Genomic DNA, 27356 nt, shown 5'->3' with positions numbered 1-27356 from the left:
CTCTGAGCATTTGCATAGCTTCACTACTCACTAATGATCCTGCCCTCCACCCGTAGGGAGGTCAGAGTTGTGGGTTTTCAAAGTGAGCCTCCTTAATGTATTTCATTTCTTTTGTATGGAGTTCACTTGAGTTTGTGTTGACTATAAAAAAAGAAAATGGCCAGTTTAAATAAATCTCTAGCCCCATCTGCTGGACAATGATGTAAATGGGATTCAAAAGACCTTCCTCAACTTTAGTTTAAAAAAGGAAGAAAATCAAACTCAGGGTTCATGTCTTAGTTTTACTTTAGTTTTTGCTCATAAAGTTTCTAAGTTTGCTTTGTTTTTGTTTTAACTCAATCCAGCTTGTCCACCTCAGCAGAGCCTGGGCCTGAAAGATTCAGTGGACGGCCTGTTTATGATACACCACTCAGTTCAGATACAGGGAGACTGGATGCACACTGGCTGAAGTGAACTTTCAGCTTTGCATTAAACTTAAAAAAAAATATCAATGACCAAGTTTCTTTAATTTTTTGCCCCAAAAATCAGTAAAAGCACATTAAGCAAAATGATTTCTTCATTTCTGGTAAGAAGAGGTTGATTTAACTTGTAAAGGTTTCCTCAACTCAAAACAGGGGTGATTGATGTCTATTTAAAAGGCTACAGCCTCTGCCAATCCTCTTCAGCTTTTGATATTGAAACCCAATCTCATGACAAAGAGCGGTGCTGTGCTTTTGATTCGTGGTAGTCATCGTACCTAACAGCTGCAGGGATGACTGCATGGATGTCAGAGGTACCAGCAGCTTTAAATGGAACCACTGTGTGGTGTCAGTCCTTCAAATGACTCTGCTATTCATTTAGCAAATTGTTTTATATCAGGGGCTTGTTATCAGAGGTTATTTTAGTTTCTTCTAACTAGAAATGATTTAACATCTCTTCTTGGTACTTGTTTCAATACATCTTTGTTAAAGGTGGTATGCCAAGGCACTGAAGGTCACACAACTGGGACAACCGTTTGCAGCGTCTATCAGTGGCTTTGTCCAAAACACTCCACTTGACGAGAGCGTTATTGTCTGAGAATGCAGGCGACAACTGTCGACACCGGATGCAAATCTGCAGGAGTCTGTGAGGGGGTAGGAGTCTGTTAACTGCACAAGTACAACCACTTGCTTGGGGAAATGAAACTAGAAAAATAGCAATTTGTTTTGTAAATCTACTGTTAAATCCTGATATCTTTCAAAACAGCTTTGGAGTTCTGTGTTATACATGACAAAAACCTGTTTCACTTTATTCTCTATGCATTTACAATCATATCTGTTCAATTTACAGCTTCTAGTTCAGACCTGAACTATGAAAGCAGCTGAATAAAAGCAGCAAAAAATTACATTGAAACGGTTTCCTAACACCCTGATAGTGAGGATAGCGCTCATCGGGTCATAATGGGCTTAAATTCTTTTGACACTGAGGTAATCTTTTTCTTATCACTATCTCAGGAATGCCCGAGAACAGTCTCAGCTTACAAAAAGGCCTATACTTCCACTTGCTGTAATGCCTTGTCTAATGTCCTCTTTATTCAGTTTTAACCTTTTTCCTGCTACAGTTAACAATACGTTTTTTCTGAGGCATGAAAAAAGCCTCAATGGTTTTTGCAGTTGGTGAAGACGCAGAAAAAATAAGCCCTTATTTTTTTAGTCAAGCAGTATCAAGCAGAATTATTTATCTATTCAGAATTAGGTCTAATTTTTTTTTTTTTACTTTATTTCTTATTCAAACTATTTCAGATTCATCCGTTTTTCTTTTTTCTTTTTTTAAGAATAAACACATTTTCTTCAGTATTTATGTCAACTCTAAAATTCTGAAGATTCCCACAGATGGTTTCCAATGTTTCATCTTACATTAGATTTGCTTGATCCAAATTTTTTTTAATACTGATATCTCCCTCTGAAATTTGGTAAAAAGTTACTGTCTCAAGAAAAGCTGTGTTACTTCAATCATCATTTTGCCTTCAGGACCCATGGAGGCTTCAAACTGTTTGACTTAATTATGTCGTTTTTAGATCTACAAAGCCTTATAATTTATCTCAAGGATCAAATGCAACAAACGATATCAGGATTATCGCGATGCTTAAATCTTTTTAGGTTTAAGTTTGTTCTTTTAATTTCCTTTTCTTACATTGATGTGACTCTAGTCTGACCCTATTTATGGGTCAGCATGACTCATGACTCAAGGAGTCCCAGCAGCTGGAGTGTCCTTTCTTTTCTAAGGTTTAACTCGGGATATCTATTGAGCCGGGAGATCCATAGCAGAGCTCAGCCTCCCCCTATCTTCAGTGAGCCATGGTCTGTGAATGGAGGGCCTAACTTTATCTGACCTGCTGTCATCGAAACTGCCGGTATTTTTAGGTAGTGGCTCGCAGTGGCAGCAGCTGCGAAAGCATTTAATGCCCCTCCACCACCCATTCCAACCCCCTCTCTCACTCTTAGGCTGTTGGACAATGACAGTATCAGAGCTGACGCATGAACCAAGAACTCTGCTGAAAGTCTGTGGTCGTATTCCTCTCTGCCACCTGTAACCCAACGCCAAACTGAGGAGACACAACCAAGAGATGAAACTACAATTGTGGGCCACCAGGGGTGAATAGAAGAACTGATTAGTCTTACTCGCTTTAACTCTCAGTGACCAGGAGGTGTACCAAGTCTGTAGCAGACTCAAAAAACAACAAACCAAACCAGAGGGGAAAGAGCTGAGGGGTCTCTCAGACTTCATGACTGTTCATCGGATCAAAGGAACCAATATTTGGCATTTCTACGAGAAAAAGAACATTTTGTAGAAGGACCAAAAGTCATACAAATGAAATGATGACAGCTGAGGATAATTTGGATAAAGGAAACAACACAACAGTTGCAAAATGATTTAAAGGCGACTCAAAGCAACGGTAAGTTTATCCTTTGGCTGTTCTGTTACCTTAAAAATTGATTTTTCTCATACAAGTTTTAGGTGCTACACTTTGTCCATCTTCTATCTCAGAATAATATCTCTCCATGAGCCATGAGCTGAGCCTGTTTCATTTCAAGACTGGCCATACATAACTAATGATCCATGCTGTTTAGAGGATGTGCATTGGATAAGGACTGTGGTGCGTCATACAGCAGGGACTGTTGCAATTCTTAATGCCCAAAGAAAGGTGGTGACAACATTAGGGAAACAATTGAGCCACATGAGAGAGATTTATGTTTTCTGGCTGGTTTAGCATGAGCCATAAGCTACTATACGTCTTAATCAAGAGACTATTAAGAGTGATCAGACTGCATACATGACAACAATGCAACTATTTAGAACAAAGAAAATACATCAGTAAACTCAGACTCCACACATAGTCACGTGTCAGTTTTGCGTTAGTTAGTGATTGCAGATGTGTGCTGTGTGACACACGGTCGCTGCTGCCTTTTTTTGGACATACTACTTTATAAATACACTCTTCAATGAGTTACAGCACCAGCTGAGACACAAGTGAGAGTGGTTTATGTTTGCCAGAAAAAATACTTCAATAAACAACCAAGTATGTGATAAAGAGCGAACTGATGCTCAGTTAACCCTCGACAACTTCATGAAGAAGCTGGAATGTTTGAAACATATCAATACAGGTCTCTCTATAATGAATCATCTCAGGTTAGATGTAGACAAAGACTTCATGTCCAAACTTAAGCTTAACATTGTTTGATTCAGCATAACAGTTGAAGTTGACTGCCTTCCAAAATAAACTTCTCTTTGTCTTACAGCTATTTCACCAACGAGGCTATAATCAAGGCAACCCAAAAAAATTAGGACATTTCTTCATTCAAACCAAAAAGAAGGAGACATTGCAATGGATATTTTTGGAGGAGCTCCTCGTCTTTTGGGCTATCCCCGCCCTATAGTGGCAAAGTGCGGCACAGTTGCAACACTAAGGTGCCAAATTGATGGTGACCCTCGTCCTGATGTGATCTGGGAGCGTAAAAGTGTCCAGATCCTGTCTGATGGACACTACAAGCTTTCTGAGGAGGGGAAAGCTTACCTTCTAATCATTAATGGGGTGACTCTGCATGATGCTGGCCAGTATATTTGCAAGGCCAAAAATAGCATAGGTGAAACCTATGCCGCAGCCTCCCTGAAAGTAGAAGGAGAGGCCCAGCCACAAGACGGGGGGCAAAGGCAATTAGCAGTCAATGGTGTGAAGCAGCCAACAAAGGAAAATGGTGAGCTCCAAGGACAACTGAATGGCTTCTGTACAATGCCAAATGGTGAACATAGGAGAGAAAATGGAGAAGGGGTGAATGGAGAGCACAGGTGGAACAGCAAGTTAAATGAAGCTCGAGAAGAGGTTGATCTAACTTCTGAGGACAAACCTCGATTTCTCATCAAGCCTCTCTCTCTGAGGGTGGATCGGGGAGAAGATGCTGCCTTCTCCTGCAAAATCTGGGGTACTCCTCTTCCAGAGGTAACATGGGAGAAAGACGGGAAGAAGTTGAATGACATCTTTGAGAGCGCACACTTCAGCGTGAACAATCAAGATGGCGGCTGGTTCCAGCTCAAGATCTACAGGACACGCATGCCAGACAAAGGGGTCTACACCTGCAGGGCCACCAACTGCCATGGTGAGGCCTTGGCAGGTGCTGTCCTGCTTGTTGAGCCTGTACCGGAGCGGGGCGACAGTAAGAAGTCCTCAAATGGTCAGGCAAGCAGCCAATGGTCGCCAAAGCACAGGGGCGGGAGGCTCAGCTTGTCAAGGCTTACAGAGGAGCAAACTGTCAATGCTTCTAAAGCAAAGAAGTTTGCAGTGGCAGAGGGGAAACACGCCAAGTTCCGCTGCTTTGTAACAGGGAAGCCTAAGCCAGAGATCATTTGGAAGAAAGATGGGGTTCCCCTAGAGCCAGGGAGGCGTCATTTGGTATTTGAGGACAGAGAGGGTTACTACACACTGAAGGTTCTGTACTGTAAAGTGCAGGATACAGGACTGTATGTGTGTGCAGCATCAAATGCTCTTGGAAACACACTCAGCGCTGTTCACCTGTCTGTGAAAGGTAAGAGAACCTCAATCTTTTAAAAAATATCAGCTTTTCCTGCAAGTGTAACTGGTCAAACACAAATATTTCAGTAGAAGATATCTTTAAAAATAAACATTGGATTGTAAGTTAAACTTTAAAAAAAACTTTACGGTGTTACTTTAAGCAGATCTTTTTAAAAACCATATAAAACCAATATGTTCCTTTTTTTTAGGCCCAGCTGTGCGGTTCAGGTGTCCTTTAAAAGACGTAGAGGTAAGGGAGAGGGATGTGGCTGTGTTGGAGTGCGAGGTCCCTGATGAGTCAATCCCATCAGCCTGGTACCTGGAGGACCAGCGGCTGATGCCCAGCAGTAAGTACGGCATGGAGCAGAAAGGAACCAGACGGAGACTGACCATCCATGATGTTGCGACGGACGACGATGGAGTGTATCTCTGTGAGATGCCAGATGGAGCAAAAAGCATTGCAGAGCTGTCAGTGAAAGGTATTCTTTACTTTACATTTCTAAAATAAAGGTAATTCATTGAGTTTATAGTGGTTACATTTTAAAGCTTCAGAAAAGCTAACGAACCCACTTACATTACATTGTGGGGTTTAAATGAGACACTTTTATTCAGCATATCAAATCATATCAAAACATCTTCTGATCTTCAAAAATCAAACAGTATCATTTTAGTTGACCTCTAGGTAATCATGTCTTTCAATGTAAAAATTTAAATATTTGATGTAACCTAAGAAAACAATGAACAACAGCTTTTACTCTAAAATAAATTGGCTATACAATACCAATTATTTCTACTTACAGGTACAATTATTCGTAAGCTTCCCCGAAAGCTGGAGGTCCTGGAGGGTGAGAACGCCGTGTTCTGCGTGGAAGTGGAAAGCGACGAAATGGAGATCCACTGGTTCAAAGACGGTTTGAAACTGCACGAGACTCATCAAACGATCCTGAAGTCTTTCGGAAAAACTCACATTCTGGTCTTTGTCAACGTGACCTATCAAGACTCAGGTGTAGTGACCTTTGTCGCAGGAAGCTCCAAGACCTCTTCACGTCTCAAGGTTAAAGGTAAATTCAGGAAACCGTAATGTATACGATTGTCTCTACTTTGACTGAATTGGTTTATGAAAGGTTTTGGAAATATTTCTTAGATGACATGGGTGGGAAAGTCTTAGACAAATATCCCTTATTGTAATTAAGTTAATTGTAAATTGTTGGAAGCCAAAGTTACACAGGCTTGATGATGAAATTTTGATTTTATATTATTTCATCAAACAGGCTAACTTGCCTTAATCATTCTTTTACTATTTACTTTGCCCTTTTTGTATCGCAGCCACAAGACATAGCCCTCCTATCTGTCCTGTCGGAGTCAAAATGGACGAGGATCGCCCCAACAGTGCTCTGCTTACCTGGGTGCCAGCCCCCAACAGCCAGACCTCCACCCGATCCATCTTTGTTGTGGAGAGACAGGAAGTTGGCTCCCAAGAGTGGCAGAAGTGTTTCACCTCAGAGACTGCGACTACAGCTGAGGTCGCTGGCGACAGCGTGCCATGTGAAGGCGACTACCGGTTCCGTGTTTGCTGCATCAACAAGTACGGGAGAAGTGGTCATGTGGAGTTTCCCAAAGCTGTCCATCTGGGTAAGGAGGATAACTGTGAAGAAGAAATTAACATTTTATTCATTGTAAATCTATCTTCATTCTCTTAAAACATAGGCTATATGAAAGACATTTGATAACTGGCTTTCATGCTGGTGGATTCAATTTAATATAAATGTTTACAATACAGAAAAATGCTTAAATATTCATGTTATTTCAAATTCTAATGAGGTTTAATTTCCTTTATAAACTTAAAATTCTACTGTTTCCTTAGTTCCTGGACCCAAGATTCACTGTAACATGAAAGGCTGTGAAGTTGTGGAAGGAGAAGACGCCCGCTTCTCCATTGAACTGTCTGCAACAATGGTTGGAACCTGGTTTTTAAATAGCGCACAACTGCAACATGGCGGCCGATATTCAGTACAACAGTCCCAAACAAAGCACTCATTGGTTATTCATGAAACTCACGCTGCCGAGGACACAGCAGAGATCACATTTATAGCCAACGGAGTCAGAGATTCAGCTGTACTCAGAGTGAAACGTAGGTGTAGAAATATTTATTCTTTCACATTTAACATGTTAATGATGCTGTCCTTCGGTGTTTGATTGTGGGTTTACTTCTTTGCAGCTGCAGTCATAAAATTCAGTCCTCTGTCAGACTTAGACAGCAAAAAAAGGGTGGACATAGGTGATGCTATTGTGCTCTACTGTGAAGTCTCCCACCCCTTTGCAAAAGTATCCTGGTTTAAAGATGGCAAGGAGATGGAGGTGACCGATGGTCTTAACATCCAAGCAGACGGGAACATGAGGAGAATTGTGATCCAATCAGCTGATGCATCTCACTCTGGAGTTTACTCATGTGAAACTTCTGGAGATGTCATCAAATTCAATGTGGATGTTGCAGGTAAGAAGTGTTTATCAGGAAAAAGTGTTTCTCAGGATTTTTTGAAATGACAACATTCACATGCATATGAGTTTCTTTCATAAAAAAACACAAATGTATCTTGTCTGATGAGTCATTTTTTGTAGTCTATGGTTAGAAATGTGTTGGTCCTTCGGGTTCCTTCATATGCTCTTCTGTACAGCGAACTCAAAACCTTGTAACGTTGTTTGCAACAAATGCCAACATAATATTTCTGATTTGATGGATATAAGTTAAATCACTGGTACCTTGTGTTCCAGCTGCTGACTCCTCCTGTTTTCTGCAGGTCGACCTGTGGAGTTTACTCCCGTCCCAGAAGAGGAGCTCCATAAGAGCAGTATGGAGCTGGACCCTGTGGTGCTGCTCTGTCATGTCTCTGCAGAAGATGCAGAGGTTGTGTGGTAAGATGAAGAGAATTGTTAGCCAATATGTGCTTCTACTTATGCTGTTTATTACATTAATGTTGTTGTTGTTGATTTGTTGTTTTTCCACATGCAGCTTTCCTAAAATCATTAGTCGGTTATTTAAGACATTGTGTTATCTGTTTTATTTTATATGTCACAGGTATAAGGATGGCTGTGAGGTAAAGCCCAGTGACAAAATCACTCTGCAGGCAGAGGGGACCATGAGGAGGCTGATCATTCGCTCTGCAGAGACGTCAGATGCTGGAAGCTATACCTGCCAAGCAGGAAACAACAACATAGAGTTCACTGTCAATATCAAAGGTATATGGATGTCCCTGTTTTTCTAAGTAATGTTTAAAAACATATAGTCAAAGGTGAGCAAAGTGTAGAACATCTCTCTTCCATTAAAGACTTTGTTTCCTCTGACTTCAAACACAGAGCCTCCAGTGATGATTGTTGAACCTAAGGATGATATTGTGATGGAGGGCTATGTCTCAGAGGAGATCCACCTGCAGTGTGAGTTGTCCCGATCCAGTGGGAAGGTGTGTTGGTTCAAGGACGGCCAGGAGGTGGAGGAAAGCAACAACGTCCAGTTGATATCAGAAGGTCCTTACCGGAGGCTGAGCATTCTCTCTGGCTCAGTGGAGGATGGTGGAGAATATGTTTGCGAAACTGATGGGGACTCTGTCTTCTTCCAGCTTTCTGTCAAAGGTAGGACCGTTTTTTTTCTTCTTTTTACCGCACTTAGAATCTTTAAAGCATTTTAAAAAGATTGCTAACTGTCTTCTTCCTCCTCCAGAACCACTAGTAAGAATAATTTCCCCCAGTGAATCTGACTTGGAATTGACTCATTTGGCCCCTGAGAGGCTGGAGCTCAGCTGTGAGATCTCCCAGGCCGATGCCCCTGTCCGGTGGTATAAGGACAGCCTGGAGGTAGAGGAGGGTCCTGATTTGATCCTGAAGGTGGATGGGGCCCAACGTAGACTGATCATACCTTTCACCACTGTGGAAGATGCAGGGGAGTACATATGTGACACTGAAGATGATTCTGTTGCCTTCCTTGTGACTATTACAGGTAAGATTGAGGTGAAAGGCTCACAATTTAGCGTCATGATAAATGGATAACCAAGTTTAGATTATTTGGGCACATTTCCATCTTTCATGACCCTTGCCCCCCCCCCAAAAAAAAGAAAAAACCTTGTTCATGCCTTCTTTCAGAGTCACCAGTGACACTTACTCGTCCCCAAAACATGCTTGACAGACTGGAGAGTTTAACCGGCAAACCAATCGTGCTGGAGATCAAGGTGTCCCGGCCAAGTGCCGAAGTCACATGGTGGCTAAATGGCAGAGAAATACAAGAGAGCAGTAACGTCACCATCACAGAGGACGGACTGATCCACCGTCTGACCATCCACTCTCCTACCCCAGAGGATTCTGGGAAGTACACCTGTGATGCTGTAGATGATAAAATTGATTTCCAGGTCAAAGTTTCAGGTAAGAGGCATTATGTATCAGATCCTCAGATTACTTCTCTCCCTTGACCATAATTGAGTATTAATACGTAATTCTGTATTACAGAGCCTCCAGTGAAGATCCTAAGAAAGTCAGAGATTAAGACAAATCTAAAATCTCTGATTTCTGATGACATTGTGCTGGAGTGTGAGCTGTCCAGAGCTAATGTCGTAGCCAAGTGGTACAAGGATAACTGTCGTATTGAGGGTGATGAAAGGTTCTGCGAAGAAGAAGAAGGTGCTTTCCGCTCGCTGGTCATCCTAAACACTGAGATTGGAGACTCAGGAGAGTACTTCCTGGATGTTGGAGATGACAGCATCAGCTTCCAGGTTACAGTAGAAGGTAGGATTTGTTTTTATTTTTTATGAATCTCAAATAAAAGGTTTGAGTTTAAAACTGTTCCCCAAAAGAAGCAACTGTCTCTTCTCCTTGACTTTAGAGCCTCCAGTGAGAATTGTGGGTAACTCAAATGACCCTGACTACCAAGAGATGATGGCAGGGGAAGACCTAATCCTGGCATGTGAAGTGTCCCGGGCCAATGCCCCTGCTCAGTGGTACTTCAATGACCGTCTGCTTTCTGAAGACTCCCGTACATATATTGAGACCTACGGCACTTTGAGAAAAATTATCATCTCAAATATCCAGCCATCAGATTCTGGGAAATATGTGTGTGATGCCGTGGACGACAAGATGATCAGCATTGTCAGGATTCAAGGTAAAAATTCAGAGTGAACACTGCCAATATTTAATTCTCAATATGATTGCAGTTTAACTATACTTGGGACCTCTCGTGTCTTCCGTCAGAGTCTCCAGTAACATTTGTGAACAAGCAGGATGACATTGTTGTGACGGGGTATGAGGCGGAGAGCGTGACATTGACGAGCTACGTGTCCAAAGAAAGTGCTGTTGTGCGTTGGCTGAAAGACTGGTCGCCTGTTGAAGGAGAGCGTTTCAGAGCACTCACTGAGGGTCATGAGCGCACTCTCACTATCGACCCTTTGAGGCGCTCTGATGCCGGCGAGTACACTTGCGACGTGAACACTGACCAGATCAACTTCAGCTTGCTGGTGAAAGGTTAACACTCAGCTTCCTTTTATTATCCAAAAATGATGTTCAATACTTCAGTTTGGACTTATAAGCCATTTTCTTGTTTTGTTTTTTTTCAATCACAGAAATGAGAATCAAGTTTGTGAGTCCTCTGCGAGACACTGTGGCCCATGCTGATGGTATGGTGACCCTTCGTTGTGAGGTGTGCAAGCCAAAAGCAGATGTCCAGTGGTTAAGGAATGGCATAGAGGTTGTTCCAAGCAGAAGGTTCTCCATCCGGGCAGATGGAGTTGAGCGAAGCTTGACCATCCACCGTTTAACCAGAGAGGATGCTGGGGAGTACGCCTGTGAGTCCAGAGATGATCGGACTGTGGCAATACTGAGAGTAGAGAGTAAGTATTCCTGGACTTCGATTTTCTTGTTGAGGTGTGGATGGAGGTTCATAATCTCTATTATGTCTTTTTAGTGCCAAGAGTAGTGGAGTTCCTGACAGAGCTCCACAACACCACTGTTCTTGAAGGAGAAGATGCCACATTTAAGTGTGTTGTTTCCCCTGAGGATGTCCAGTTGGTCTGGCTCATGGACAATGAGCCTATCACCCTGGGTGATCGTTTCCAGGCAAACCAGAACGGTTTGTGTCAAACCTTGGTAATCAAAAAGTGTCAGATGTTGGACTGCTCGAAGATTACGGCAGAGGCTGAGGGACAAATCAGCAAAGCAAGCCTCAAAGTTAACGGTATGATCATTTCATGACAAAAAGACGAGATATGGTGCACAATCAGGAGCTCCTTGAAACCTATCTTTCTGTCTCTTCTCACACATTTTAGAGGCCCAGGTCCTGTTTACTAAGAAAATGGAGGCTGTAATGGCAGAAGAGTTTGGTGACGCCACCTTAGAGACAGAGATCAGCCTTGAGACAGGAGAAGTACAGTGGATGAGGCAAGGAGTGGTCATCCAGCCTGGTCCAAGACACACCCTATCACAGAATGGCTGTAAACGCAGTTTGAGCATCCAGAACCTGACTCTGGCCGACCGGGGGACCTATCGCTGTGAGACCCTGCATGACCGGGCCCAGGTCAAGCTCAATGTGGAACGTAAGTGGTCCATGGTGTTTACTTATAAAGACCTCAATATTACATGATCATGTTTCTTGTTTTGTCAGACCAACAGTTGAACCTGAAATGCATGTATTTTTCAAAAATATATTAAAAAAAACAAAGGCGGCTTCTTAGAAAGTATTTTGCATTTTTGCTAAATATATGGCCAATCATTTTATTTAGTTTTAGACACTATTGAAATACTACACTTGAACACATTCAAATATTTGAGGAGTAGCAGAACATTTAAATTGGTAGGAATTGTTCAGCAGCGAGTTTAGTGTACAGCTTTAACACTGGAAAATCATCTGACAGATTTCTGTGAAACTAAAGAACAGGAATATTGTAAGGTGTTTTCAAAGTATGGCACAGTGCAAAGAGAGCCTAAGAATAGCAGGGCTAGTCCTGCAAGTGTGCAAAGGTTTTTTGAAACAAGGCCACGCTGTCAACAATAGTGTGTTGAATGACATGGTGCTATGGAGCACCTGTAGGTGTTGTTTTTGTAATGTGATAAACTGAGCTTGTTCTATATTTGAACCACCCTTTATTGTCCTTGAAACATAGTGTTCTTTTCAATGTACACGGAAAGTGTTAGCGATGCTTTAGAGAAATGTTGTTATACTTAAAATGCAGATATAAAAGATTTAAGTTACAAATTACAGGGGTGTTAAATTATAGACTACAGTACATTTCCCTAGGATTAAGGGAGTAATCTTCACAATTGCATGATTTAATTCTGATAAGAATAGTTTCTGAATCTCTGAAATAATCATCACTACCATCGCCCCCCTTATCTCTTCCAATCCAGCCCGTAAAATCTCCATCCGCAAAGGCCTAACTGATCAGGAAACCTTTGAACGAGAGACAGCCTCCTTCGAAGTGGAGCTCTCACACACGGATGTGGAGGGAATTTGGCAGAAGGATGGCATTCGAGTGAAACCGAACAACCAGTTTCGGGTGAGCACCAATGGATTAGTCCATGGCCTCACCCTGTCAAATCTCACCCTGGAGGATACGGGCACTATCGCCTTCTCAGCTGAAGGGGTACGCACCACTGCAAGGCTCACTGTCAAAGGTAAATACTGGCCTGTGGAGCTCTGCTTTGCTGTTAAAGTACACATTTAGTTAGTTTTAATAAATTGCAAACTGGAAAAGTGAACTACGACCACATCATTGACCCATGAGGTTATTCAGTTGCTTGTTAATTGAGTTGTTGATTGGATTTAAATCAACAGAGACTCCGGTGACTATCCTGAGACCACTTTCCGATGTTCGTGTGGAGGAGGAATGCTCTGCCACTTTGGAGTGTGAATTCTCCAGACAAATTGTTGAAGTCAAATGGCTTAAGGTAAAAATAGACCAATTACAACCCCATTCGCTCTTGACTTTGCTTTTGCTTCCTGTGAAATGCATTTTCGGTTCATGAGACATACCTGTATGCTCTTGCTTTTGTGAACCAGAATGGGACGGAGCTGAAGCCAGGAAAGAACTGTCGGATCTACTCCATGGGACGAAAGCGTTTCTGTCAGATTTTGCTGTGCTCTCTGGCTGACTCTGGCTCCTACACATGTGACACAGGAGACGTCAACACTTCCTGTTCACTGGAGGTTTATGGTAAGAATTATAACACAGTGAGAAGAAGTTATGCCTGCACACTTGCTCTTTTCTTTGCAGACACTGGATTCTATTATTGCTAATCTGAATCTCTGTACTAACCTCTCAGAGCACAAGTTGGAGTTAGTGCACGATCTGGAGGACCTTTACATCCAGGAGGACCACAACGCTGTCTTCATGTGTGAGGTTTCTCTGGAAGACGTCCCAGGAGAGTGGTACAAAGATGGGCACAAGATCCGGCCCACTAGCACCATCAAGATCCGCACTGAAGGTTAGAAAAGGAGGAAGTGATTAGTCATGGGAATGATAAGAGAGAGTGAAGAAAATCTCTGTAAATTCAAAGCACTTAGATACACACACTGCCTTAGTAACCAAGTAATGAAATGTATTTTATGACTAAAAATTTAAATAAAACAAGGGAAAAATTAAATCATCTTTTGAGTTGCAAAAAAAGTTGCCTCTAAACAAAGGATAGAAGTATTTGGGATGACCTCTGGTGGGTGTAAAGGGAATTGCAAGGCTCCCAGGTAGCACCAAATGAAGAGAAGCAACACTTACAGAGGGATGACAAAAATGAATGAAGCACTGTTAATTGTCTTACTGAAGTTTGAAATCACCAAATTTAAAGACGAGCTGTAATGTAGGTGGATTGTACAAATCTTTTGTTCTCTTTCAGGGACCAAACACTTCCTACTCATGTGTAATGTCACAGCTGAGGATGCTGGGGAAATCCGCTTTACAGCCAAGGATATAGAGTCCACGGCTTACCTTGAAGTGGAAGGTAAGTCTAACTTTTTTTGTCTTAGTTGAATCTGTATGGGATTTTAACAGTTTAAAAATGTTTCATGAAAAACCTTGAACATGTGCCTCTCACCTCAGAACTTCCTGTCACCATTGTGAAACCCCTGCGAGATCGAACGGCCCTGGAGAAACACAGAGTGATCCTTGAGTGCACCGTTTCTTCGCCTCGCTGCAGCGCCACCTGGTATAAGGGCACAGAGGAACTTGCTCCGTCGGATCGAGTTGAGATCCTGGCAGATGAATGCTCCCATAAACTAGTCATCTTGCAGGCGTCAGTGGAGGATGAGGGCACCTACAGCATCGAGGTTGGGGAGCACACATGTAAAGCCAAACTGATGGTGGAAGGTAAGCTGGTTGTAGAGGGTTCTTGATCCTAAAATGAAAGGAGGGAAAAATGAGGTGAATCTTTGCTTCTCTATCTGCTGCTGTTGGATTTGATGAGTTTTGAACAATACCGTGATCGCATGTTTCCCCCTTTGTTTCTGCAGCCCAAGCTCTTGTAATTGTCAAAGAACTAGAGGATGAGGAGGTGACTGAGTCGGAGCCAGCATGTTTCCAGTGCGAGGTATCTGTCGACATAAACAAGGCCCCCGTTTGGACTCTGAATGGAGAGGCTCTTCAGGCAGGCCCCTTCGTTCGTGTTGAAAGCCACGGGACAGTCCACAAACTCACCCTGAAAAACACCAGCATGGACATGAGCGGGGTGGTCAAGTTCACCATGGGCAAGGCCAAAAGCAGCGCCACACTCACTGTAATGGAAAAGTAAGGGGAGAGGAAAGTAAAGCATTGACTTTGAACGAAGAAAAGAAACTGAAGACTGCAAAATTGTGAATTGCTCAGAAGTCTCTGGATGGCCTGCATCTCTCTGTTCTGACTTGAGTTTGAATTGAGAGTTCTTAGTGAAGTAATGTATTCTGAAGCATGTTACTTCAGTGAAGTTATTCCTTTTTTACAGTGTAGATTGTATTTACTTGCCTTTTAAAGATTTATAATTGCCTTTACAATATTGTATACAAATAAAACCCCCACTGAATAAAACACAAAATAAATAAACAGTGTTTATTAAATGGTGTTGAATACTTTGCAATCTTTTCCTCTCCAAGAAAGACGAAAAAGCTATGGCACTTTTACTTTCTAACACATTATGGCTAAAGAGTAACAGCCTAATTGATTGATTGAGAGTTAGCAAGTAGCTGCAGTGACATTATTCACACTATGTTTCCATATTGCACTTCAATTTAAAAAAACAAACTAGTGTGGGTGTGAACTTTGATTCATTTTAAACTTACGTTCATGAGTTGGCCAACAACACGGCTCCAAAACACAAGTTAGCTTCATGTTTACTTGTCGTTTACCAAGATAACTGCGCTACTCGCTGACAGCTACCAATTAGCTGATTAACGCGATGTTTCGTTGTGCGGCATCTAATTGACTGAAATGCTGCCTTCAAGTGATCCTCGGAAATATCCGCTTCCCACCTGTATACACAAATTCAAGTGCTCTTGTCGGAAAAAACAAACAAACATGGGCGTAAGATTGAAGTAAGATTGTTCCTCTGCGGCTGATGTGAAATTACTAAAAGCCAGTAGTACATCTAAAGCTAACTAATTTTAAACATTTGCGTAATGTGAAAGAATAAATGCTCAATAAAAAAACCTCACTTGGACCATCTTTCATTTAGCATTTATGGGAAAGAAAATGGCATTGTTACATAGAGTCCACATATATTTTGGTATGATAAAACAATAGGTCAAAAAATTAGGTTACATCTATTCAATCATGAGTACAGTAACATGAATATTCCATATATTAATGACAATTTGTTTGCTTTATTACTGTGCAAAACAAAATATACATACCTACTGAATGTGTAAGAAGTACAGTATCAGTGAATGGGCCCCTGTAGTGACAACACTTGTTTTATATGTAATTATATGACTGTATGTTCCTATAAATACTGTTGCTTTTGCAAAGGAATAACAATGAAAGTTAAACTAATTGAGATGTGATGATGGCTGACATGAAACACACCTATGAAAATATTTACCCTGTTATGTGCCTACATCAGTAAAAACGTTTTTAGTCATTTGCTGGTTTTCCTGCTCCATATATTAATATACCTACCAGGACCAATTATTGTATCAAGAAGACCAACTCCAGGGCAAAAAAAATAATAACTAAATCAGTATTTAGAAAAGGAAAGGGCTAATGTGATTGACAAGAATTTGTTAAACATAGAAAAATAATGTAATAGCTCTTTATACGGTGGATTTCTGTGTCCTTGCTGTCCCATCTCAAGCCTGCTGCTGCGGAGGCTCTGAGTCGAATCCACCTTCATTCATCAGTGTCAACACATGGTATTGTCAACGCATACGTGGAAGATAAGAGTCTAAAAGGTGTCCGGCCTGGGTCGAACTCCATGTAGTTAAAGAGAAAAGTCCACTCTGAAATTACTTCACACTGTTTAACATCAGTTTTTTTAGAGATCTAATTTCTGGAAGTGATTTCCTACATTTCCCAGCATGCCTTTTTTTTTTTTGCAAATATGTATGAATGAATGATATGTTTCCCGGCCTGAGAAACATTTAAAACAGTGTTGAAGTATTTCAGGGAGACTTTCTCCTTTAAACCTGGACTTAATGAAAACACTTTTTGTTTTTCAAACACCTCATATATCCTCGAGTCCTTATGGCAGCTCCCCCACTCCACACACCTTTTAATACAGAGTCCTGAAACAGTTTCCAGCCCATGTGTACCACTTCGGGAGGAAAAAAAAAAACCTGTACTCTGAAACTAACAAGAAGCCAGAGTGTAACTTATTTTGCATCAGACGTCTTTCTGTTACCATTCAAAAATCTGTTCATAAATGCTGCGAGAAATTCAAGTGTTGTGCGAGTGGCTGCAAAACCACTGACTGTGATGATGCGACATTCATGAAGGTTAATTTCCAAGCGGTTTTTAGGAGGTGATCCTGGTCCTCTTGTCTCTGGAGTCAACAGTTTCATGACACTTATTGCCACACACGTCCAAAAAGCACGATCCATGTCAGAATAACATAGCAGCTGCTCCTTCACCGATGTGTACAGATGGTTTCTTTTTCATGTTAGTGTCAGGCTTTTAAGGAAAAACACTGCAGTCATTGCTTTTTCCATGCAGACATTTTGTCAAAAGAACTTTGCATGTTACGTTGAGAACATTTCTTTTTTGTGTATACCAATTTTCAGTGCAAAAAAGTCTTTTTTTTTTTTTAAAGAATCAGCACACTTTCTATGGATTTTTACACTGATTTATGTCCCCATAGACCAAAATGTTGTGCTGATTCTTGTAACAAAAAACAATAAGTAGATTTTTTTTTCCTATCCTTTTTTCTGATAGATGTAAAGAAATCAAATAATGAACGTCGTCGTTATACAATTTCACTTTGTAAGGTCAGAAATAATGCTGAAAAGAATCCCCCACAAGGCACTGAACACGTCTTTCAGTGTATTTACCAATTCCTTATAATATTAGACATTACAATCCCACTGCTTATGTTCAGATTTAGCCATAACACTGTCATGATTATTCAAAAATACCTGATCATATTGCTTTAAAAACTCTAAAAAGACACCATGCGTTTGCAGACAAATAGTGTGATAATCGATGAGATCAGGGTGACGTACATCTACAGTACATGTTTATAATCTGCTCTATCAATGACAGGTCAGATCAGTTTCTTCGCCATTCAAATCTTCAGAAAAAGTCCTCTCTAGTTGATTCCTGGTTTCTAAATCCTGAACTTTCTGCAGGATGGGACTTTTAGATCCATGAGAGTCCAGTACCCAGCCTTGTTCCAGAGGATACAGAAAGTTGAAGGCAAACTCTGTGCAGTTTTCTATTCGACCAGCAGGTGGCAGCATTGCCACCCCAAAACATGACCTGGTTTCGATTCTGGGAAGGTGAAGGCTCGGTCAGCTGTGAAGCAGTCTGTGTTCAGAGGGGTGGTGGAAGCTGGAGCAGGAGTTGTTGTGTATTTTTTTTTTTTTTTTCCGTCGTGTACGCCGTTTTTTTGTTCAGAGCTGAGATGACAGAAACGCTGTTAGCTGGCGTCCCCTTGCTGTTTGAGGACTGCGTAGACGTTATCCACTTTGCTCAGCCGCTCGAAGAAGGGGATGAGGTCCAGCAGCTCGGTGTCTGACATGTCGTCGAACCACGAGGCCACGGGCACCTGGAGGACAACACAAAGCATCAGTAATCACATGTGTGACGTCATCAATCCTTGACTTTTCATTCATCTTTGGATCCTGATGGAGAACATACTTAAGGTCATAGACATCAAGTCTTTGCTTTAATCTCCAGATGCAATAAATTCAGAATTCAATTTAAAAAAATGCAACATTCATGTCCATTTCTTTCTTTCTAGACGAGTGTGTTTGAAGTAAGTAGGAAGCGCAGTGAAATAAGTAAATGGGAATCAGTCAGATGATAAACAGATGGTGTTTTTATGTGATAAAGCTGCAAATGAAAAAAAGGAGTAAATGCCGCTCCACCCAACAACAACTGCAGTGACTCAGGGGGTGTGACGTGCTCACCGCGTTGTCGGGGTGGAAGACGTAGGAGGCGGGGGAGTTGTCCACGATGATGACCTTGTTGAGGTCGCGCCCCAGGCGGCTCAGGTCCTTGACGTAGTTCCCTCGATGGAAGACGCACGACTCCCGGAAGAGGCGGCAGCGAAAGGCGCCCCATTTGTCCAGGAGGTCCGAGACGGGATCGGCGTACTGAGACAATGACAAACGAAATGATTGATTAATAAAAGTCAAATAACCAAACAACGAACGAAGAGTTATTCCTGAATAGAAGATGAAATCTCAGCTCATTTTGAGTCAATGTTTCCCCATCATGGTACTTTTTTTTTTTTTTTTTACACACATCTCTTTCCGTAGTGACAAATCTCAGCCAATCACACGCTCGCTGCCTCTCTTGAGTTGACAGCTGCTGCCAAATTTAGCCGGTTAACACCTCTCATTAAATGTAACAACTATGACAAAAGGTAGCGCCTCAGGGCTGCTCTGCACGCCGTCACGCTCTAGTCTGTTGTTTTGATAATTGATCTATGAGTGATGCCTCATTTTCAGTATAAACTGTTCCGCTGAAACCAGCTTCATCACTCGCTGCAGCCTCTGGTACTTATTCATCATGTTAATACCCGTTATACAACAACATTTGAAGTGCAGTCACTTCCAAGTCCTCACCTTGGCTAAACTGGCAGTGAAGAGGACGCACTCGAACAGCTCCCCCATCCTCTTCAGAAACTCATCGACATGCGGCCGCTTCAGGACATACACCTGGAGGACGCAGGGCGTTTTGAATCAGGTATCTGCACGGCTTACATTTTGATATAAAACATGTTACTACAGACCTTTACTGCCCCAGGAAGCAGGAAACTGTATTCTGGTGTTAAATAAAATATGTGCAAATGACTCAAAGGACAGTTTGAAAGTTCACAGTGCCACAAACTGTGATGCATTCAAGACTAGAATAGGGAACTAAATATGAAGAACAGAAAGACAATCTCAAAGTGAACTCCAGCTGTGGTTTCCTTGAAGCTCCTCTTCCTCCTCCGTCGTGTGTTTTCTTCCTTCTGCGGCTGAGGGCAGCGTTCCTGAACCAAGTCATCCGGAATAGGCTGAGCTTGTCTGAACAAACCTATCCTGGATTACTTGAATCAGGCCCAAACCCAGAGTAACGTCATCCGTCTTCAAGCCTCTCAAAGAGCGCGCACACACGCGGCACCTGCGACCACAGCCGCAAGGACTGTGAGGCGTCGTGAACATTACCTGGTGTACTGTTCCGTCGATTTCCACAGGAATGATGAAATCGGCGTTGTTCACCGGCTGTGGGAACCGTGGAAAAAAAAAAAGAATTTTTAAAATCTAAAAAAAGGACTTTTTACCACATTTGATGTTTTTCTTCTGCAAAAATAGTCACAAGATGTGAAATTTAAGCGGAAAAGAGAAGCTGCAGGCCTGTTCTGAGACACAGACTAAATGTGACTTCAGGACAGGTACAGACAAACAGTCTGCACTGTGTGTGGACATGAAGGAGCGCTGTGTTTATCTGGCTTCATGAAGCAGCTAGTTTGGGGTTGGCATTTGCCAGCGAGGGCAGAAATGTAACTTTTAAAGCCAAGATGGAGGCAGAAGTCGTCCTCCATTCATGCTGTTTTTAATATTCAACATTTAACATAGCTTTATAATAATGCAAGGTGGTAACAGGGGACGAAGCAGTGCTTAAGCTTTCACCCTTTTCTTTAAAAAAAAAAAAACCCTTCTATTTAATTTGATCTCAAATCAAAAATACAAAAGCTAGCGCCTTCATTCTTTTTGCAAATGAGAGAACACACCTGTACATATTTGCGCTTCTTACCTTAAAGGAGCTGTGAACTAACGTCTCATCCAGATCTATCACCACGCAGATCTTCCCAGAGTCTTTTGACTTCACTGGAGGCAGCAGTGGCTTCACCTGGATGTCCAAAAAAACCAGAAAATATTTGTGAGATGAAGGCGAATGCCAGACGCAAGAAATTTGATCTACGTTCATTTTTGAGTCTGTCTGACGCTGATTTGATCTTTCCTCTGTTGTCAAAACATAAACCATAAAATAAAAAAACGATCCCACCTTTGAGACGGTCCCGTTCTCCTCCACCAGCAGCGGGGCGTTGTTGTTGACGGGCTGCGGCTCGGGCTGATCCCGACACAGGCAGCAGAAGAGGCTGGAGAAGAGGCCTCTGCCGCGCGGCTTCTTGGAGGACAGAGACGGGGAAGAACCTGCACAGGGGGGGGGGGGGGGGGGGAGACCAGCAGGTCAGCACGTCGCTCACCACTGCAAAGGGCTTCAAAAAGGTTGCATCTTTAAAGTCTTCGTTTTGCTGACAATAAGTCGATGACCCCGTGATACTCAGATTGTGGACACACTGATGAAAACTCCTCCTCATATTTAAGAAGCAGGAACACTGTTTCTTTTGGCATCTTTGTTTAAAAAGTTACACATCTTCACGTCCTTGCAATAAATGAGTTTGAGGTCATGTAACTACATTATTTTAGAGCTGAATCAACTCGTCCATTTAGCCTCTTTCACACTTCCACAAGTTTTTTTTCAGATTAACTAGTTTCTCCTGCCAGCCCCCCCAAAGATTTTCCACTCAATCTTGTCTTTTTTTTTGTTGCTCCTCTCAGCTGTAATAACTGTACGCAAGGCCTAACCCCAAACACAAGGGCCGCCTCGTCTGTGATCATTTGAGAGCAGTAAAAAAAAAAAAAAAAAAGCACAGCGAGCAGCTCTCCTCATACCTCTGTCATGTGCACGAACCCTCCCTGGAGACGCGGGGGCGCTGCCAGGAGCTCTTACATAACCTCCTGCGTGATGTCAGCCTCCAACACCACCAATGAACACGCAGCCCTTTTAACACCTCGCTCCAAAAGTTTGACAAAGTATGCAGGCAACATGGAGGCGTCATTAACACTCCACTGAAGGAATGCGTTGGGCCTGCTGCAGATGTTAAGCGTGTACGCACGTTAAGGTACATCCCTGCATGCATGACATGCTGTACACAAAATAAAAAGTTCATCTGTGACAACGGCGCACAGCAGTAAACTCCTAGAAAAGCACAACACTGCTGACGACACTGGAAATGTATTTGCTTGGCATGCGAGTTGTGACCTCAATACTATGAAACCATACGGCTCGAGCAGAGAGCAAAAGTCAGCTTCACTCTAATCCAGCGGCACGCTCTGCTCAACGTTTAGGGCCCGGTGATGAAGGAGTGAGAATCAAAGCATCACACTCGGGAAGTTTTCCGCGTCAGGATGGGTCGTGTGCTACATAAATCTCTGATCAACACTTTGTTTTGGGCCTCTTTCTGCTCCACACTCCCTCGCTCTCTGGACGTGACCGTGTTACCAACACTCAGGCCTCTGTTGTGCATCTCTCATGCCTCTTTCTCTCCCCCCCCCCCTCTGCTCCGTTTGTGGATTCAAACCCCGTCTGACCCTCCGCTGGCCCTCTGCTGCACAACAGGAAGAGGAAACAGACGGGTATCAGTGCAGGAAGCTGCGCGCCGTCATGTTTTACACCAACTTATACTGTAGGTGGTTTCTCTTCCATTTGGGTGCGATCTAACATTTCCGAGCTGTTGCAGAGAACTTGGGGTAGAAACGATCCAAATTGATGTCAGAACATATGGCTGATGTCACGAATTCAAACAACACAATGAAGCAAACAGAAGAAGAAACCTGTACCATCCTGTGAACACAGAGCGTGCATGAATTCATGAAAAGAAGATTCATACGTATAAGAAGGACGGAGCTGGTTCATAGAATGAACACACTGCAAACAGATGATCTCCTGACTTCTTCTCAAATCTAAAAATCTAAAAAAAAAAAAAAAAAAAACACGACTGTTGTTGGTATTAAGTATTCTCTTGTTCACCGTTTGGAACTAGGTGCTGCTTTCTAAGTATTTTTAATTCCTCCGCTGCAAAAACAACAATCAGGCGATGATGTCATCCTAAAAAAAACTGGCTTATAATGCAGATGAGCTGCAGGGAGAAGACAGCCATGGAGACGTTCGACACAGAAATGTTGGTCTGAGGCCACGTCTATTGTTCCATTCTTTTCAGCATACTTCAACCAGCTTGAATTTTCAATCAGGCCCTTTTTTCTTCAAAATCAAGCTACGGCATTTTGAACATTTTGAAGCTGGAACTTGAAACGTTTTTTTTTTTTTTTGCGCATTGTAGTTTAAAATTCACAGCACTCAAGAACCAAACCTTTAATACAAGCGTGTACATGTACATTTAAATCTGAGGTTTTCGTGAAAAGGATTGAACATCCATCTGATGTGTGAAGGCTTTGTCAGATCATCGGGGGGGGGGGGGGGGGGGGGGGGGGAACGCACTGACAGCAGCGTGTTCCTGATATTTAAAGTTAAAAAACGATGCAGGAGATAAAAGACGCAAGGAACACTGTCAGATGAACGATCGTCGAGCCAGAGACACAAACCTCAGATAATCCTGAACGACACTGTTTGTCGTCATCCGGCTCCGCACGCGTTCTTATCATCACATGTTGAACTGTGAAGATATCGAAAAGCGTGTCACCTCCTGTCCCAGAACGTATTCTAAATGAGTAAGTCAACCTCAGCTCCATGAGCGCATGACAAACAGGGCGGAATAGTTCACGCATACTCCTCCTTATCAGATCTGTTCATGAGCCAGGATCACTTTTTTTTTTTGAAGGCCTGACAGTGTGGACAGCTTCCTGTAATCCACTCTCATTACTGATCCTATCTGAGTCTCTTTATGGATGAAGACGGTATCTGTTGTTGCTTTTACATACATCCTCATCACTGCAGGCCTTGTTTTATGTGCCTGTTGGATTCACCATCTGATTAAGGCCAAGCTACAGAAGCTACAAAGATGTTATAATTGGTCAATACTAAACTAATCAGACAGAAAACTAAGCTGACTTTTTAAGTGATTTGTACTTGCATGGTTGCTGTGTTTAGATTTTCACTTACACTTCATGCACAGCTGGTGTTTTTTGTTTGTTTGTTTTTTTCCTGTCGCTTGACTCGACCTTCAATCATCTGCTAATGACGTGGGAAAGTTGTCACTGCAGGTTTCTGCGAGTGCGTTACTGCTTCATATTCTTAAGGAAGTTCTTAAGTAATCTGTAGAAGTTGTGTTCGATTGACGTCGTGCACATTTTTGGAACAGATGTAAATAATCAGCCGTGGTGATCTAATGACTCGGGATGTTGAGCAACAACTCCTTTTTTGGGCCTGACATCAACGTTGAGAAACTCAAGAGATGGTCGGCATGACAAGATATTCCTTTTACAACTTCAATCTTTAAACCACAGAGGAAACTTTTCTTTGGTCCTTCGAGTGCCTGAGTGAAGACAGAAACTGTGAGCATTAAACTGTACACGTCATCCAAACACAAAGTGAAACTCCTATTAAACTGAAACCAAAGCCTTTCTTTTTCTTTGCTGAAGCTCATAAAAGGTTTTTTAATAAAGTCACAAGTGTTTAGGGGAGGACAGGGTGACCGTGCTGCTTGTAACAGCAGCTGTGTGGGGACACGGTTATGTAACAGATTACACATTTACAAAAGAGCTGCTACTTAACATCCCAGATTATGTCAAAAAATCCACCACAATGTCTATGCGCATGCCTGAATACAAAAAAGGTGTTTCTTTATATTAAATGTGACAGTATGGAAGCCTGGAAGGGACACCAGATAGTCTAAATGTGAAGCTATGGCCTTTACGAGAACAGCAGGCAGAGTTTTCTCAGGGATGATGACCGACAGGCCGCCTGATTATTCAGTAACCTGCATTTACTCTCTGAGCCATCTCATTGGTCAGCGTGTACAGTCACAGCGCCACAAATCGATACCCGTGAACACAGAGCTGATAAAGTGAGTGTGAGACATTTTGGAAATCAATTCAACCGGCCTTTCATTTAGTTAAAGAGGAGAAGTTTAAGACCGGTCAACAGCTATTTCATACTCGCTGTGAAAATAATAATAATTTATACTTTATTATATTACTAAAATGTAACACAGCCACAGATGTTAATCAGGCTATTATTACTTCTAACAATGTTTTTCAATTTTTTATTCCTAATTATTTAGCCAAATTGGCATGTAAGGCTTCAAAGTAGGTTTATGTTGACTTTAAGATATTATGTCATATTTCTATATTTGTAATATAACCAGAAGTCTCTCTTAGCAGGATGTACTTGCACTTACAATATTTGGAATTATATTAACACTGAAGCAACAGATTTGTATTTTACAGGCTAAATTATTTATCATATTTATATTGTAGAGGTTGTTTTCATTTATTAAAAAATGTAACCTTATTTTCTATTTTTTTTTTGGGGGGGGGGGGGGGGTCAATGGGTTTGCAGCATAGACTGTAAATATTAAGGGTAAATCTACGTTTTTTAATGTTTTTTTTTCTTCTAACTTTATTGTTAAAAATAGTAAATACGTGTCCAAACAACAATTTGTAAATAAATTGCTCTTGTTTGTAAGTAAATAATAACTTAGTCTGGTCATGTCGATATATTTAAATTTAAAAAAAAAAGATTCAACAGTTTGAAATTATTATTTTTTACTTTATTTAATTTAATGCACACATAACGTTAAACTAACAATACACGAGAGTCGTATATTTTTATATTATGTTAGATATTTGTCATTATTATATTTTACATTTGCTAAACAGCTTTAAATAAAATATTACAACTATCTCGCTCGAGCTTGGTTACGTCACTTCCTTTACTTCATCTGGGCCGCAACCATAATCTATGCAAAACAGAAAAAAGGGTGACAGCTTTCACCTATTCGTAGTCCACATTTAAAGAAGGTAAAACGGTGCGGTAACTGTTAAAGTGTGTTGCATTAAAGCAGGTTAAAGTGAGGTGTCAAAGTTGAGGGTAATGAACTCTTCACTGCGGAGCTGCAAAACTTTTTTTTCTGACATGAGTGCAGCTGAGCCAAAGCGGGTCCAAAAAAAAGACAAATCCACACTTACCCCTCTCTCCTGCGGCTTTGTTTCCCTCTTCATCCCGGCTGACTTGTGTGATTATTGAGGACGAATTGTCCATCACATCCAGGTCTGCTCCAGAGTGCTGAGCTCACACTTTAAAGTTAGAGATTTGTTCGCTAACTCGCTGCTTGCATTAAATCACCTCAACATGAACCGAAGCGAGGCTGCAGCGGCTCGGGAAACATCGCAACAACTCTCCTAAAGTACATCCATTACTCTGCAAAGGTTGTCGAAACACGCTCAAAGTTTCCAATCGAAAAGTTCGGCAACATTTGACAGGCGGATGGCAACTTTGATTCAATATGGTGCTCAACTCCGCTCGCAAATTGAAGATACAAACATGGAGGTTTCAAGGCTTCCCATTTCACTTAAAGTGGCGCAGTGAGGGAATGGCCGTGCGCACAACACTCCCTCTTCTGGCGTCTGCAAGCTGCAAGATGATCCCTAAAGTAGCCTCGAACAAAGTTGATCAAAACTTCTATCTGGCCTTGTAAAATCACATATAAACAACAGCAACTTTGCAACAACACTTTACTTTACATGCACTCTTGTCAACTAACTAGACACATTAATATACTGAGAGTACCTGCTGTGATTAAATGGATTCGTATTACAGTTAGCAGCCTACACATATTCTTCACATATAAAAAAACCCTGTAAGGATCTACTAGCACACATCAAGCTTTTTTAATATAAACTTTATTCAAAATAACAAATCAATACACCGAGCACTGTACAGTCTATGTAGTTGTTTTGTCATTATGTAACTTTGTTTACCTGTTTACCACCAACCTGCCAAGGGACCACAGATGGAAATTAGCCTATTGCTATATAATCTGTCGTATTTACATTTTTATGTTCATTAATATGCACTGTCCCTATTTTAAATAAATAAATACATGAATAAACAACATTTAAAGGCATTCAAACATCCTCATATTTGAATGAATATTGAATCAGGTTTACAGTATGTTGCTTTCGCTTTCTTATTGTTTATTAGATTGAAAGTGAAGTTTTTACATTCACTGATGAATAGGCCTACAGTTCACCTGGGTGAGATTTGATTAGTTTGGATTTATTTAAGAAATCTTCGTTGTTGTATTGTCCTACAGGTATTGTCTCTCGTTACATTTGTCATAGTTCAAACAAAAAATGATTTCATAATTAATTAGGTATATTTAGCTATCTTTTAATTTACTGTTATCTTTTATTATGTGTCGACTTCCTGAAGCGTGACGAGCGTCGTTGCTGTCGTGTGAAGCCACACTGTGTCAATAAAGTTTTATCATAGTTACACTGGACTGGACTTTTCGTGGCTGAATATGTTTCTGCACACAGCCGAACGATAATACACGACGCCATGTACACCAATGAAGTTGAACAAAAAAGGCACAGAAGACATAAACAGTGTGCTTTACGTTACGAGGGCGTTAAAGGACGAACTAAAGACAATACGTAGCTCATGTGAAAGCTGCATCGACGCTCAAATCTCAGCTAGTGGACAGTCCTGTGATATCAGATAATACCGAAAACTAGAAATGATGTTAAAGCGTGACCTCACTCACTGTGTTTTCACCACATACGGACTGAATAGTGTGTATATGTAGCTGATGTGTTTTTACAGATGTTGTGTAAGGACAGCTGTTGCTACAACTTGCTACAGAGTCAAACTTTCTGCAGAAGCAAAGAAACGCCCAGTTTGGGTCCCCTTGAAACCGCCATGAAGTCAGGGAGCGTCGCACAAGT

At 41.6% G+C, this 27356-nt stretch overlaps 2 protein-coding genes across 2 annotated transcripts; one reads left to right on the top strand and one right to left on the bottom strand.

Annotated features, from left to right (window-relative positions):
• Positions 1-3763: 3763 nt before the first annotated feature.
• Positions 3764-15078, top strand: obsl1a (obscurin like cytoskeletal adaptor 1a). The gene is made up of 24 exons (XM_061032792.1): positions 3764-5039; positions 5236-5505; positions 5827-6087; positions 6353-6658; positions 6891-7157; positions 7245-7520; positions 7825-7939; positions 8103-8263; positions 8381-8653; positions 8742-9017; positions 9161-9436; positions 9521-9796; positions 9894-10169; positions 10259-10528; positions 10627-10893; positions 10968-11237; positions 11329-11595; positions 12407-12673; positions 12834-12946; positions 13059-13212; positions 13322-13483; positions 13889-13993; positions 14092-14358; positions 14502-15078. The coding sequence occupies exons 1-24, from the start codon at positions 3845-3847 to the stop codon at positions 14777-14779; spliced, it is 6648 nt and encodes a 2215-aa protein (XP_060888775.1). The 5' UTR covers positions 3764-3844; the 3' UTR covers positions 14780-15078.
• Positions 15079-15679: 601 nt separating this feature from the next.
• LOC132959853 (carboxy-terminal domain RNA polymerase II polypeptide A small phosphatase 1-like) lies at positions 15680-25929 on the bottom strand. The gene is made up of 7 exons (XM_061033093.1): positions 25596-25929; positions 20671-20819; positions 20419-20514; positions 19830-19886; positions 19245-19337; positions 18585-18770; positions 15680-18220 (listed from the first exon to the last, which is right to left on the bottom strand). Exons 1-7 carry the CDS (start codon positions 25666-25668, stop codon positions 18092-18094), a joined length of 783 nt encoding a protein of 260 aa, XP_060889076.1. The 5' UTR covers positions 25669-25929; the 3' UTR covers positions 15680-18091.
• Positions 25930-27356: the final 1427 nt, after the last annotated feature.

This window comes from Labrus mixtus, chromosome 24, assembly GCF_963584025.1.
Source record: "Labrus mixtus chromosome 24, fLabMix1.1, whole genome shotgun sequence".
NCBI classification, from domain to species: domain Eukaryota; kingdom Metazoa; phylum Chordata; class Actinopteri; order Labriformes; family Labridae; genus Labrus; species Labrus mixtus.
Note: the sequence above shows the minus strand (reverse complement) of the source record. Positions and strands in the feature narration are given on the sequence as shown.